The 13,610-nt window shown below is 41.5% G+C and overlaps 1 protein-coding gene across 2 annotated transcripts in view; it reads right to left on the bottom strand.

Annotated features, from left to right (window-relative positions):
* The window catches only part of LOC123961896 (potassium voltage-gated channel subfamily D member 2-like), a 34,265-nt gene extending 24,985 nt beyond the window's left edge, over positions 1-9,280 (bottom strand). For both annotated transcript variants that reach the window (XM_046037680.1, XM_046037681.1), the window contains exon 1: positions 8,160-9,280. In XM_046037680.1, the coding sequence (XP_045893636.1) occupies positions 8,160-9,271 (1,112 nt within the window). In that variant the 5' untranslated portion in view covers positions 9,272-9,280. The remainder of the gene's footprint in view (positions 1-8,159) is intronic.
* Positions 9,281-13,610: the final 4,330 nt, after the last annotated feature.

Genomic DNA, 13,610 nt, shown 5'->3' with positions numbered 1-13,610 from the left:
GCTTAACTTGGAGTTGAATTGAGAGTTTTTACTTCTAATTCTGAACGACATTAAAATAGTCTGCAGCCTGCTTGACAGGCCTCTGAAAGAGCTGTCCGAAAACGTGATTCCCCTAAATGTCAAATGGATCAAACACTGAAACACAAACACTGCAGCACATGTTTTAATGTGAGCCAGAGAAACAGTTGCTGCAGAATCCATTTTGTTGAAAGAGAAAAACTTTTTGTCCCAAGGTGGGATCAAACACACAACCCTTGTGACCCAACCCAAGTGAGCTAAAAAATCACCATGTCTGAGGCATACAATATTTTGTCTTACATTCTCACCCACCATCTAATGGTTAAAAATATTGCTCCAATACAAAACTTATTTGCCAACCCCTGCTGTATATTATTACTTCTTCTTCTTTTTCTTCTTCTTCTTCTTCAAACGTACATATTCAACATAGTGATGAACGTCTACACTGCCAGAATTCTACTAGAAGTAGAAGAAGAACGTAGTGACAAAACACACTCTGTAGTGTCTATTTTGGGCTACTGTAGAATCATGATGACGCATGGCGACGTCCATGGAAGGGGGAACCCGTGGTTATGTAAATATAAATGGCTCATTCTAAGGTTATAAAAACATAACAATTAATTATGTAAGGTCTTTGTACACCTCTGAATACACAGTTTTGGTTCTTATGTTGCATTTCTGTCACTAGATCCTCAGAAATATTACACACTGGACCTTTAAATGAGATTATTATTATTATTATTATTCCATGAATATGAAACTACAGCCAGCAGCAGGTTAGCTTAGCTTCGCATAAAGACTGGAAACAAGGGCAAGCCTGGTGGTGTTCAGAGTTTTCTACCTACCAGCTCTCTCTCTCTCAGTACAAAAATCGAAGGGTGAAAACAACCCATTGTGGTTTTACGAGGTTTCTTGGCTGGACGCAGTGACGACAGGACTCCAAGAAGCACAATACTAACAAATTAGAAGAGTGCACGTGTGCAACACATATTTCTTTGTTAGGCCGCGACCTCTAGTGGTGGTAAGTCAGGTAACTAGTATAAAGAGCGACAAAGTCCATGTAAGGAGGTGTGGTGGGGAGAATGGATGTATCAAGTAAACTAAGGACTTTCACTCAGGATACCGATGTTTGAGTCCTGTGAGAAAGAAAGTCAAAAGGTGACGTGTTTAAAGTTAAATAATATTTTATAGATGAAGCAACTTACGTGACGTAGTTATTTTAACCAAACCATAATCTTTCCTAAACCTAACCAAACTACCACCATTTCACAACGTTTACCATGTGGTAAATGTCATGTGACAGATCATGTGACTAATGTAACGCACTTAAGGTCTGCTATGCCTGTTGATGAACTGGTACTGGCCATGTGTATGTCGTTGTACTTTCCAAGTGACGTTTTGGGACACTTGACAATCGACCTGTTTTGTCATTTAGGTATGAGGACATGTGTCTGTGGGTTGGAGTACAGGCTGTGTGTCCAGCGTATAGGTATGAGAGTTGTGGAATGAAGGAGAGAATGTTTTTTTGTATAGTATATAGTGTACGTTTTATTACATAGATGTATGCAATGTTTTTAATGAAAGCAGTTCAGCATATTTGATATTCAGTACAGTTGATGTACTTGCATGATTCTTGCAATTTGTATTGTGTTGAATGTGTTGAACTTCTTCAGAGTAGATATTTAAAGCGTCAGCTAAATAAATGTAATGTATTGTACTTTTTAAGTGTAATTTTTCCTATAAAAGGCATTTTTGGGGAGTTTTGGCTTATCTGAATTGAGGGTCTATAAGGATAGAGGGTGTCATATGCTGTACAGATAGTAAATTTGTGATTACAAAGAGAATAGTGAAAAGAAAATGCATAATGTTGTTGGTGAAGAAAGTATATTCAGAAATAGCCTTTTAATGATGAAAATTCACCTCATAAATCATAACACATGGTGCTCCCCTTCATGATATTAATGCATTACCGCCTTTAATAATAAAAGGTCTCAAATCAATATTGGTGATTCTGGCCCTGGTATAACTTGGTACTGGATAAGAACAAAATATTGTTGTATTGCTCATCCTTAGTGTGTCTCTCTGCCACCCAAGGACAGACTCTGTAAGCAACTAAAACAGTATCTACCTTTGTCAATAGAGGTATAGTAATAATAGTAATAGTTATAACAGGGATTAGTGTTTAGAAAAAAGAGCTCTACATATTGCCTTACAATCAATGACTAAAATATATTTTTTTTGTGGAACACATTTGTCGTTATCCTGACATGATAATCATATGGATCTAATACTAAGCACCTTGTAAATTAAAAGTCTAAACAAAACAGAATCCTCTTTGAAAACTGTTGTACATTTCAACAAAATGATGGGGAGGCATGTGTTTCTGCATACCAATCTCCATGACCAGACAAGCCATTTTCATCTGTATGTAAATGCTGAGTATGTAAATAAGTCAAGTGAAATAAGATAGCTGTTGATCATTTGCACACCATTTGATCCAGTGATCTCATGCCATACACTACATCCATTATCTTTTACAATATATCAACTTTCAAGATAGGACATAGTCACATAATAGACAATATTTCCCCATTTCGTTCATTCACTCTAGCTGGGTCAGGGTTTCTGGGCTCTTAGACTGGCTAGAAGTGGAGCCAAGCAGAGCAAATTGTTTCTAACAACAATGAAATTGAGGTGATGTGTTTTCTCACATATCTCCTTATTTCCTAATGCATTTAGAGTAACTTTAATCTTGTTCTGGAAAATTCCATTAATCTCTGGCATTGCTTGCAATACAAAGATAAAAATGCTGAGCAGTGTAAAAAACACTGATGCCATATTTTATGTCCTCACAGTACGTTACCCAGGCCCACGTGCAGAACATGCTAGTCTATTTCCCTGCTTAATGCAGCACATTCAAAGTGAATTAATGAAAACCCCCCGCGTGGAATGAGTGTTATTGGTGCTGCCTCGAAGACAGGTTGTCAAAGAAATCGAATCAAATAGAGGGACAGCCATTTTGTCCTTGCCATATAGATTATTTATCAATCTGACCATCCGCAGTGACACATGCCTGCTTTTAGAGTCAGTTCACACACACAGTATCCTCACATCAACCTACCAGCTGGCCATAATCTGTTTTTCAGTTCAGGGTTGACTGACCACAAATACATTTTCTTTTTGACATTGTATTTTTCGATAAAAAATATATATACTATCATTAAAATGTAATTTAAGGTGCAAATGAAAGTCTTTGAAGTTTCTACCCGTTAAAGTACATACATATGATGCAATAAATCTATAGTATATAAATTCCTTTGAAATGTTAACCAATCATTCAACTCACACGTCCACAACACCCATTTAAATCTCTGGCTGCCAGTATGAAACTGTTTCAGTGTGATGAAAACAAAGAGAAATTTAAAAAAAGAAAGAATGCAGGGTCTTGCGTATTTTCAATTTAGCAGAAAAAAGAGCATCTCTTTTCTTTTCACAGATTCTGTCTTTCAATGATCTTAATCTCCGCTGGAGAAGGCTGCCTGTTCCCGCCCCTCGCTTTCCCTCCTCCATTTCGCAGTCATTTGCATGGGCAGAAAGGAGCTTGCACAGAACACATTTCAGTGCCAGGTTCCCCTCATTAAGTCACCTGTCACTTCAGGACCATTATACCAGCCTCATATTAGCATCACCTCTCCTTACCAATAAAGCACCTAGAGGGGCACTGTGAGCCTACAGGCTAATGGCAGCCTACACATCTCACATCAGCCACTTCTGCTTTACACAGTAATACATCACATTGCTCATAATGGATTGCTGATTTTCATAATGTGCATAACATACACAATGCCAAGTGGTGTAATGTATTCTGCTGAACACAAAAATTACACCCATTGCAGTACATAATCAAACACAGCAAATGTTCTCACTGAGTGTCGCGCTCAGTCGGGGAAAAAAACAAGAGTGAAAATCCTCTGCATTGCCTGCTAGGGCCATGGTAACTTATCCAACCACATGAGCAATATATTATCAAAAATGCATTTCTTATCTCTTTAGTACAGATACAGTAAAATGCCCTCCAGATTGTTCCTGTACATTTCAATTACATTTGACATGCAGTGCAGTGTTTGGACTTCAAAAAGCTTTGCTCTGCATCACATTGAACCATGAAGTAAATGCTTTGCATTGTAGGCTTTGATTGCCATGGGGTGGAGGTGTCAAAACTGGCACGCATGATAATGGTTATACTTCTGGTGGTTTATGGGCCCTACAGTGACCCACGTGTCTATTAACCTTGACTCCCTTGTCTTATAAATCCCATCCGGAGAGGTATATAGGTCTCAGTTGTCAAGCCTTTACAGTCTTATTTGGTGGGTGGAGCTGTGGCACAGACAAACAACATGGTTATAAATTCTGCATCTGTTGAGCAACGTTTGTTGCACTGTAGGACAATCCACAATACATTACCATTCAACCATAAATTTCACAACAAATCAGTAATTTGAATGATCAGTCCTCTTAGCATTATCCGGAAGTAGTGGCTAAAAGAAGGATATTGATATGAAGATTGAGAGAAAAGTGTGTGTGAAAAGATGTTTGTGTGAGAAGCTAAGGCCTATTATGTCTATAAGGTAATGTCTGTTTGTGTCCAGAGGTACGTGTGTGCCTCTGTGCCAGACTAAACCCTGTCCTCCTCACTCCTCTTCCCTTGTGGGTTGCGCTTGACTTCCACCGTTTTCACAGCTGCTCTCAACAGTGCACTCCATTACACCTTAAATCACTTAAAAGATCTGAAGCACCAAAAACTCCCTCTGCAGCTAATTCACCCTGACTGTGTGGATCATCTAGAGAAAACAACAGCAAGAAAACACTGCAACATCTGATTGCAGCCTAATAAAGTGCAACGTTATCTTTATATTGGAAGCTGCCGTTGCCTTAAACGGACAATATTAAATCAAGTCACAAAATTATTCTCTCAGACCTTAGTGCAATTTTTAAGGATATTGCAAAACACAATACTGCAGATAAAAATCTCATATTTTACACCCGCACAATTCTTGATGATCTTGGAAGGATCAGTCTGACAGGAAGGTTTCTTTTTTGGGGGGATCCAAAAGTAGACACATAGATTAGGCTCATTAAATAAGTATGGATAAGTGGGTCTTATCCTGTGTTTGGTGGCACAGCGCAGTAGACACCAGAGGTGTGACACGCAGCTGCACAGTGCTATTGATTCTTCGCTGGTCTCCAGGCACCCTTCCCTTTCATTCAGGCTGCCTGCCAAGTGCCTCTGAACAGGAGCCCCTGCTCTCCCAATGTCTGCACGTCTGCTTAAGCACAATCAATGGGCCATCAGCAGGGGAGAGAACGCATGCCACTACCTTTACTTCCACAGGGTGTGAGTCAGGGAAATTGAAAATATATGTAGTGGAAAGGCATCATGATACCATGCAGACATGAAGCATCATTGGCTATCAGAATGAAATCAAATGCCTCAAATGGAGGTTCCAGCAAGTAGTGTCCCCACTAGTCTTCAAAGAGCTTATTTACAACTGAGTGAAAAGACTACCCCATTCATATCTGACTTAAATAACTATTTGTTCAACATGGATGAATTTTTCTGCATGCTGAGATCTGACACAAACCATCAGAATACCTCATTTCCCTTGATCAGATAATCATTGAAGGTTACTGGGGGAGAGTAAAACAACAGACATTTTTCCTCAGTTAGCTGTATTCAGTAGACAATGACAACCACAGTTCAGCTCTACAGTAGGGTTGCGTGAGATATGTTTTTAAAGCACACCTCAAGACAATGATGGATCATGAGAAGGAGCAGACTTTGTCTTTCAGTGGTGGCTATTCAGCCTCTCCACCGGTGGTCCACTATGCAGCATTCTGCACCACTGCAAGGCTTCATTTCAGGTTGCAAATCTGTCAGCCTGGCTGTCATGGTTTACAATGGAGTGACAGAAACGTCCCTATTACCAAGGACATTTCAGTTTTGTTCTCGCACGGCAGAACATCTTTTTCAAATCCATCTTAAGCAACACAAAGGGGATTCCGAGCTGAATGCAGCAGTATCTTTGTTGCTCCCCAAAGATAAATAATGTACCCTCTTACACAACTCATCTTTCATCTGCACTTTGAATCTGAATGGAAAGCATAGCCAATGCAGCATTACGTTTGAGGTGGCAGCTTCAATCACCAAACCATGCATATCACTAATTATGCACTCATTGGTGCACTCAGTGATAGTTCGACTGGTATTGAGTGAGTGCAGGGGGATGCTTTGTATGCCAGAAAACCCACTAACTCAGTGTCACTCGCAGCATGACAGCAGATAGAGAGAGGTTGATGTAGTAACAATAAATAATATAATAATACTTATGATAATAATAACATACTGTATGTTGCCCGCAGAGCTGAAGGGTAACCAGGTGCAGAGTGGCTGCATCAATGCAGATATGAGGGCAGACAAAAACAAGAAGGCTCATATCAAACACATGAAAAATCAGCAATACAATTCAGTTTGTTTGTATGAAGTATGAACATTCCTGTATCAGTTAAAGCAAAAATAATGCAGAAAGGTGCGCATCTAAACTTTATATTTACAGATGTATACCACATCTCAAGCACACACTGGTATTACAGCCATACACACACACACACACACACACACATACACACACACACACACACACACACACACACACACATATACACACTTGCAGACACACAGGCGACTGACACACACAAGTACACACAGCCAGTGGCAATTTGTTTTGCAATGTTTGATCTGTGATGTTATGACTTTGAAATTAAAAGACAACATTATTTCAACAGGACCTCATTTCTGTGTCATCAGTGAAGAGGAGGGAGGGAGGACTAACATTGGCTGAGTGGCTGTTCAACCACATATGTGCAACAGTGAGTAAAGAAGCTGCAGGATAATTTTACACACAAATTAGGTACGGTCTGATTATTATTTCTAAAAAGCTAACTTTCTAATAGCGCTGTGGGCAGCCAAACGCCGCATTCCCGTTTACTCATTTGAACGGATCAAAACCAAATGGCAGCCAGTTGGCTCACTGACACAACTTTTCAGCACCTTGGAAAGCGCACAGGCCCAGAATGCTGAGCAGGACTGAATAGTGGTAATAACAACAATAGTAATGATAATAATAATAATAACCCCCGTCGAGCAGCTGAGCGGTTGAGTGCGCTCATCAATACAGATTAATTTGATTTAATCACGTTTAATTATTTTATGCTACATCAGCACATAGTAGCCATACAGCTGACGTTGTTCATGAGCATGAAATTAGCATTTAAATATTTACTGTATCTCGCTAAAGGAGATGTAGGAAGACGAAAGGCGCGTGTGTTTTTGTGTGTGCATGTGTGTGTGTATTGGCTGCACATTTTGTAAACTACAGTACTTTGCCTTTAATTTAATCACTGCACTTGTGCCTCGGTTTGGCCTGTAAATGCGGTATGCAGGATCTTGGCCAGTTAGAAGCCTTTCTTTCTTTGGTCTTAAGAGCTCTCCAGTAAGGTGGAATTCATTTTCTTTAAAAAAAAATAAAATAAAAAAGATCCCTCCGTTCTATTAATTGGCCAGAACGTTTATGTTCATTCCGGTAACCTTTCCAAAGGAGCGCACCCAATAAAGACCCTTGATAACAGGCAGGGACGAGGCCTAACCTTCGGATAAGGGCTGTTTGTGAGGTACAGGCTCATTGATAGGCAGTGAATGGCGCACAGACGCCTCTATAAAGCAGATCGTCCCTGCCCTCATATTGGCTGGAGGCCGTTAAAATGCCCAATAAATGCACACCTGTGGCCGCACGACAATCGGCTCAAACAATGGCCGAAAATGTGTGCTAATTAGTCTCTGTGTGTCTCGGCAGCTAATTTAACTAGCCTACTCCTCAAGAATTAGAAAATTCAAAATAAAAATAGTTGGTTAAAACAGGGATTTGCTGTAGGCTAATGAAGTAGGCCTAACAAGGGATTTCTTGTTTACCGTGTGTCGCTAATATTATGGATGTTTCATATAGGCAATAAGTCTATTAAGGCGGTGATTCATGGAGGGTTGAGAAAGCTTTGAGGGTTTTATGGACTTATATGCAGCCACCTACCCCAGTGTTGTCATGGTGACAATGGTGTACCAAAACGCTGCGGGGATACTGGTGAACTTGCTGGCTGTGGAGCCTTTTTCTGCATAAAACATGACCGTTGCAAAGATAATGATAGCCATGGTGAGGGAGAATAGTAGGAAGCCCAGCTCGGAGGCACAGCTCTTCAAGGTGTAGCCCAGGATGCGCAACCCCGCGGAGTGCCGGGAGAACTTGAAAATCCGAAAGACCCGGAAGACTCTCAGCGTGACGAAAGCCCCGCTCACCTGGTCATTGTCTGTCATGACCAGGCCGATGTAGTAAGGCATGATGGCGACCACGTCGATGACGCTCATCACACTTTTCATGAACTTGTACCGGCTGGGAGCTGCGATTAAACGGAGGAGATACTCAACAGTGAATATCATGACACAGGCCGTGTCTAAACAAAAGAAAGCCAGTGCGTAACGGTCTCCACAGGACATCTCCTTTGACCTGTTGGGTAAAGTCCCACACGGAACCGTCTCCACCACATTAGCCATGACTGATATGGCAATGAAGAAGCCCGTGACATAGTAGAAAACCAGAGCTAAGGTGCTGGTGTGAGGGTTTTCAAATGCCCGCCACAGGAACTCCCGGTACGTCAGGTTCACCGGCGTGACGTCATTGCTCATGTCCATCTCCTCGTCGTCTTGAAGCCTCTCTGCATTTTCGCGCCTGCGGTCCTTGTACTCCTCATAACAGCAGTCCCCAATGATCTCGGGGATTATACCAAAGAAAGCGAGCTCCTCGTCGTATGCAGATATGCATTCTTGGCGCGGATAGTGTAGTTTCCCCGTGCGGTAAAAATTGAGGATATGTCTAAAGATGTCAGGGTCACGGTCGAAAAAGTACTCATTTGTCTCCTCGTGGAAAAAGAAGTCTCTCTCTGTACTCCCCAGCAAAGTGTCCGGGTACCTCTCCAAAGTGGTTTTCCACGTCTGAAACTTAGTCCCACTCACGTTGAGGATGATGAGTCCGTCCTGGCCTTTCTTCTTTTCTTGGGGAGGGATGGGCATCGGGGTGCTCGCCACGGGCATCCATCCTATGGCCGCCGCTCGGGCGAATGGGAGCCATGCCGCTACACCTGCTGCCATGCTGACCTATAGTGTTTAATACAACCCTTCTCCGGTTATCACAGTGCTATGGCTCAGAGATGAATTGCATCTGCAGGAAGAACAGCAGATAGAGACACTGGTGGTTAGGGTTCTGAAGCACCTAGGCTTAACAGAATGTGATATCAAACACACACAAACACACACACACACACACACACACAAACCCATTTAGTTCTACTGATAGGCTACTGCGCATTGCACTGTTGAGTATCTCTCAATCCTTTTCCTCATTGTAACTGTTCAGGTATGGAAGCCTACTTTGCGGCAGAATGTGAATTGGATTTCGAAAACGTCACCAATCAATAAGCAGGAATGATAGCCTAATCTAAGTAACGGAAAACCACCCACCTTAGGGAATGCTGCTCTTTAAACTGCATCCACGGTGAGTTTCAGAAAAAAAGGCTACCTATCCTCGGAAGAGAATACTTGCGATTCCGCCACCCATCTATTTGTCACTGCAGCCAGACGATAGAGGGAAAAATAGTAGAATAGCGTCGCATCAACAAGTTAAACAATTCAAGCGGCAGTTTCTCAGCAGAGAGTAGTCATTCGTCCAAGCGATCTTTTCTTTTTTTCTCTCTCTTCTTACCATCCGCAAGGCAACGGTGCTTAGTTGCATGCGTTTTCCTCCCGTTGCAGCTGCTCCTCAATAAACTCCTGTTCCTCTCGTCGACTGCAAGACCACCCTCCCCCTCCTCACCACCAAGCCCCGACTGTGAAGAGAGGAGAGAAAATAATATGCAGAGAGAGGAGTGGTCCTATCTGCACCCAGAAATTCCTCTGCTGCTTCACTGTGGGGGGAACTAATCAATGCGTAATGGTAATCTAAGGAAGCGGCATCTCCCCAACCCCAAGTTAACGCTGATGTTTGTGTCTTCCCTACCGCCGCACACCGCGAACCCCCAAAATTCCAATTACCCCAGTTGTAATATATTGTATAGAATAGCCTACAAGTAACATCATGAAATATCTTAAATAAGGTGGCTTATTTTCTGTGGACGACGTAATGGATGTGGACTTTCTCCAGCCACATTAATGCACAAAGTCATTTAGAAATTGTTGTTTTTTAAAATCCCAAATAGTCTGATTTGTCTCAGTTTAGGAAGAGAAGTGTGTTTGTTTTACGTATTAAAACTCTTACAGGATAGCATGGGCATGTTTTTTTGGTGAAATTTATTTGTTGCAATATTTAGGCTTATTGTGTTTTTTTCTTAGGAGAAATACATTTCAGATCTGCAACAGATCGTGATCAATATTGTTTCTTGAATTGCATCGTTCTGTGATGCTGTTCAGCGGAGTTACACAGCTTAAAAGGTCAACATCATTGGGCTACACTTCTCTACTGACATTTTCCAAAATAACCATAATCAATGAAATGTCTCTTGTGTTCCACAACACATCACTGGCATCTCCGGGGGGGGTTCGAGACAGCTGCGTCCACTGTAGAGCATGTGTTGCCGCTTGGACCATATTTGGTTTCCGATTCACGTACTTGGACGTAAAGACCATGTTCCCACTCAGCCTCGAACTGATTTTGGTACCGTTTAACCATTTTTTTTTTGTTTTTCAGCACCATGGACAGAGCTTTCAACATCTCTGCAAGCATCACTTTCTCGTCCTTTTGTATGCGTGCAAGTTACCTTTTCCTGGCATTCCCCTATAGTCACTTAGCGTTAGATCTTCTCCAGCTTCCGCTAACCACACAGCGGTTCATAGTCAGGCTTAAGTAGGCTACACACAGCTGGTGAGCTGAGATGGACGGCATCTTTGACCATAAATCCAGACTTCAGGCCCCAAACAAAATAAGGTGTAGATTAATTCTCTTTAAAGTAGCTGTCTTTTCCGAAGTACTGTAATAGCTTCCTCACATGTGAGAAGGAAGTGGCCTAGTGTCTTGCTCAAGGACAGTTTGACAGTATAAGTGACTAGTGATGGACACATTATACCAGTCAGACCTGTGGCCTTTTCCTTTCCAGATCTGCACTACATTCACACCCAACCTCTGGTCCCCTCTGGCACAATGCTGAGTTTTTGTAGGATGAACGCACAGGACTGTCAGAAGTCCCATTAGTGTATGCTGAACATGTCAGAGCACACTCAGTGTTCAGTTTGAGCAGTCAGGCCCAGGGGCTATGTATTCATCAGGGCATTTAAATACTCCAGCGGTTGCCAAATGGCACCAAACACAGACGTCCAAGCTGAGCTGGACGCCAGACTAGCTGCAAGCTTGTCAGAGCACAGAGAGCCACAGTGTTTTAATTTAAAAGGTAGTCACAGTGTTTATTTAGCATTTATGTATCATGTAATTTACACAAAGCAATTTGTCAAAAATGTTTTGAATTTGAAAGAAAAAACAATATTTTCTTAATAAAATGAGTATGGGTGTATGACAAAGTGAAAATACATGGCAGTTTTTTAATCTTCTGTTCCTCATGTATCAATTTGCCTTTGATTTGTAAATTATCTATATCACATTAGGCTATTTCACAAAGTGAAACCACAGTTCTGTCCTCACAGAAAATCATCACAGTATACCAGATCCGCTATATAGGACTAGTCATTTTGTATGGCCATGGTCTGTGATGGCCAGAATAGCATCATCCAAGGTGCTGGTGTACTTTATGAACATGCTCCATTCCAAGAATTTCCAAGGTCATTTCAGATGATTGGTGTTGACACTGAGCTGTGCAGATGATTTAATTACATCGTCTGTGTGTTTATGGATTTATTCCATGGATCAAGTAATTAGCACGTGTCCTTATCAAGGTTGAACAACACATCCGGAAATTTTGTGGTATTTTGCGTGGGCGTCAGTTCAAAGATGGAAACCAGTGATCTGGATGTACAAATTATGCATGTCTCAAAAAACAAGCACACATTTTATTGTTTTCATTGGCTTCCAGTAATAGTAATACATAATCAAGCTGTTATACAGTCCAGCCGGATAGTGCCTGCTGACATTTTGAACTTGTATCCCTTGAACTTGAAGCCTTTGGGATTAGGTTGTGTAACAGGATACATTTTGTAAACAAGTCCTTCAGTGTGCTTAGTGTTGTAACACACAGGCACACACCCAAAACTAACACAAACACTGTCTGTCCAATAAACTCTTAGACATTCATGTAGGCTCACACACACACACACACAGCAATCTTCTGTGCATTCGATGCATTGACAGTAACAATAGTCTGTCTCCCTGTAATATGCTGGTGTGGTCCACACTGCCGTCTGTTTTCTGCATTCTATATTTAGTCAGGTCCAGCTCAGTGATTGAGATGATTAAACAGATGAGTCCCCTTCACTGGAGACTTGCCAGCGCTTGTTAAGGAAGAAGTGAAGGGGCAGCTGCCATTTGAGTCAGGTCATCGATAGAGAAACTCAAAATATTTGAAACTGTTGAAGCAATTTTGTAAGTATAAGCCAGAATTACCATGTGAGCAGAATGAATCATCTACAGTACAAATATTTGCTTCAATGCCTACAAAGTCTTTGAAGACAGTCATATAGGCCCTATGCACTAGGTTGGTAGTTGGACAGAGGTCTAGTTCAACCTCACAATAAACTTTACTTTTATGGCGCATTTCAACGAGATGCAAAGTTCATGACAAGCAATAAAAAGGTAATAAATAAAAAGCCAATAAGATGAGCAGTAAAAATTCCAGAAAGGGAGAAAAAGGTTGGGGAAGAATAAAACAGGCAAATCACACATAGTACCCTATTTCAGGCCTGGAAATACCCTGGCATGTTTTATGATGTTCTGCTAATGAAGTCATGAATCGTCCTCATGACCACTGGGCACAATGGCATGCTGATATCCTCAGGTGAACAGCCCACAGCCTCACAGCACATCTCCCAACACATCTCCCTCAGTTGCCTCCGCCTTTCCTTGGCTCTAATGAGTTATTGACCCCCCACGGATGTGTAAAATAGAGTAGGTCTTCTTGGTTCTTTATTGCACGTGGCAATGTCTGTCGTGTTTGTGTCTGCATCTATATGTGTGTGTCTTCACAAGCATGCACTCATGTTTGAAGCTATTTATATGTGTGTGTGCCATGTACTGCAGGGAATGGAGTTGCTGGGAGTATGAGTGTGTGACATTTGTGCATGAGGATTGTATGACTACTCCGTCAAGGTTGCTGAGAGCTACAAATAGGCCATATAGGTATGTTTGGTTACCAGCAATTATAATGCTCCCTGTGTTTTTTATCATTAAATGTATATTAAGTTTTGTAATTTCCCTCTCTGTTGCCACTTGAAACAACCAAATATGTTAAACCCTATGTAATTAGCATCATTACAGGCTGGCAAAAACACAACT

Source organism: Micropterus dolomieu, linkage group LG22 (genome assembly GCF_021292245.1).
Source record: "Micropterus dolomieu isolate WLL.071019.BEF.003 ecotype Adirondacks linkage group LG22, ASM2129224v1, whole genome shotgun sequence".
NCBI classification, from domain to species: Eukaryota; Metazoa; Chordata; class Actinopteri; order Centrarchiformes; family Centrarchidae; genus Micropterus; species Micropterus dolomieu.
Note: the sequence above shows the minus strand (reverse complement) of the source record. Positions and strands in the feature narration are given on the sequence as shown.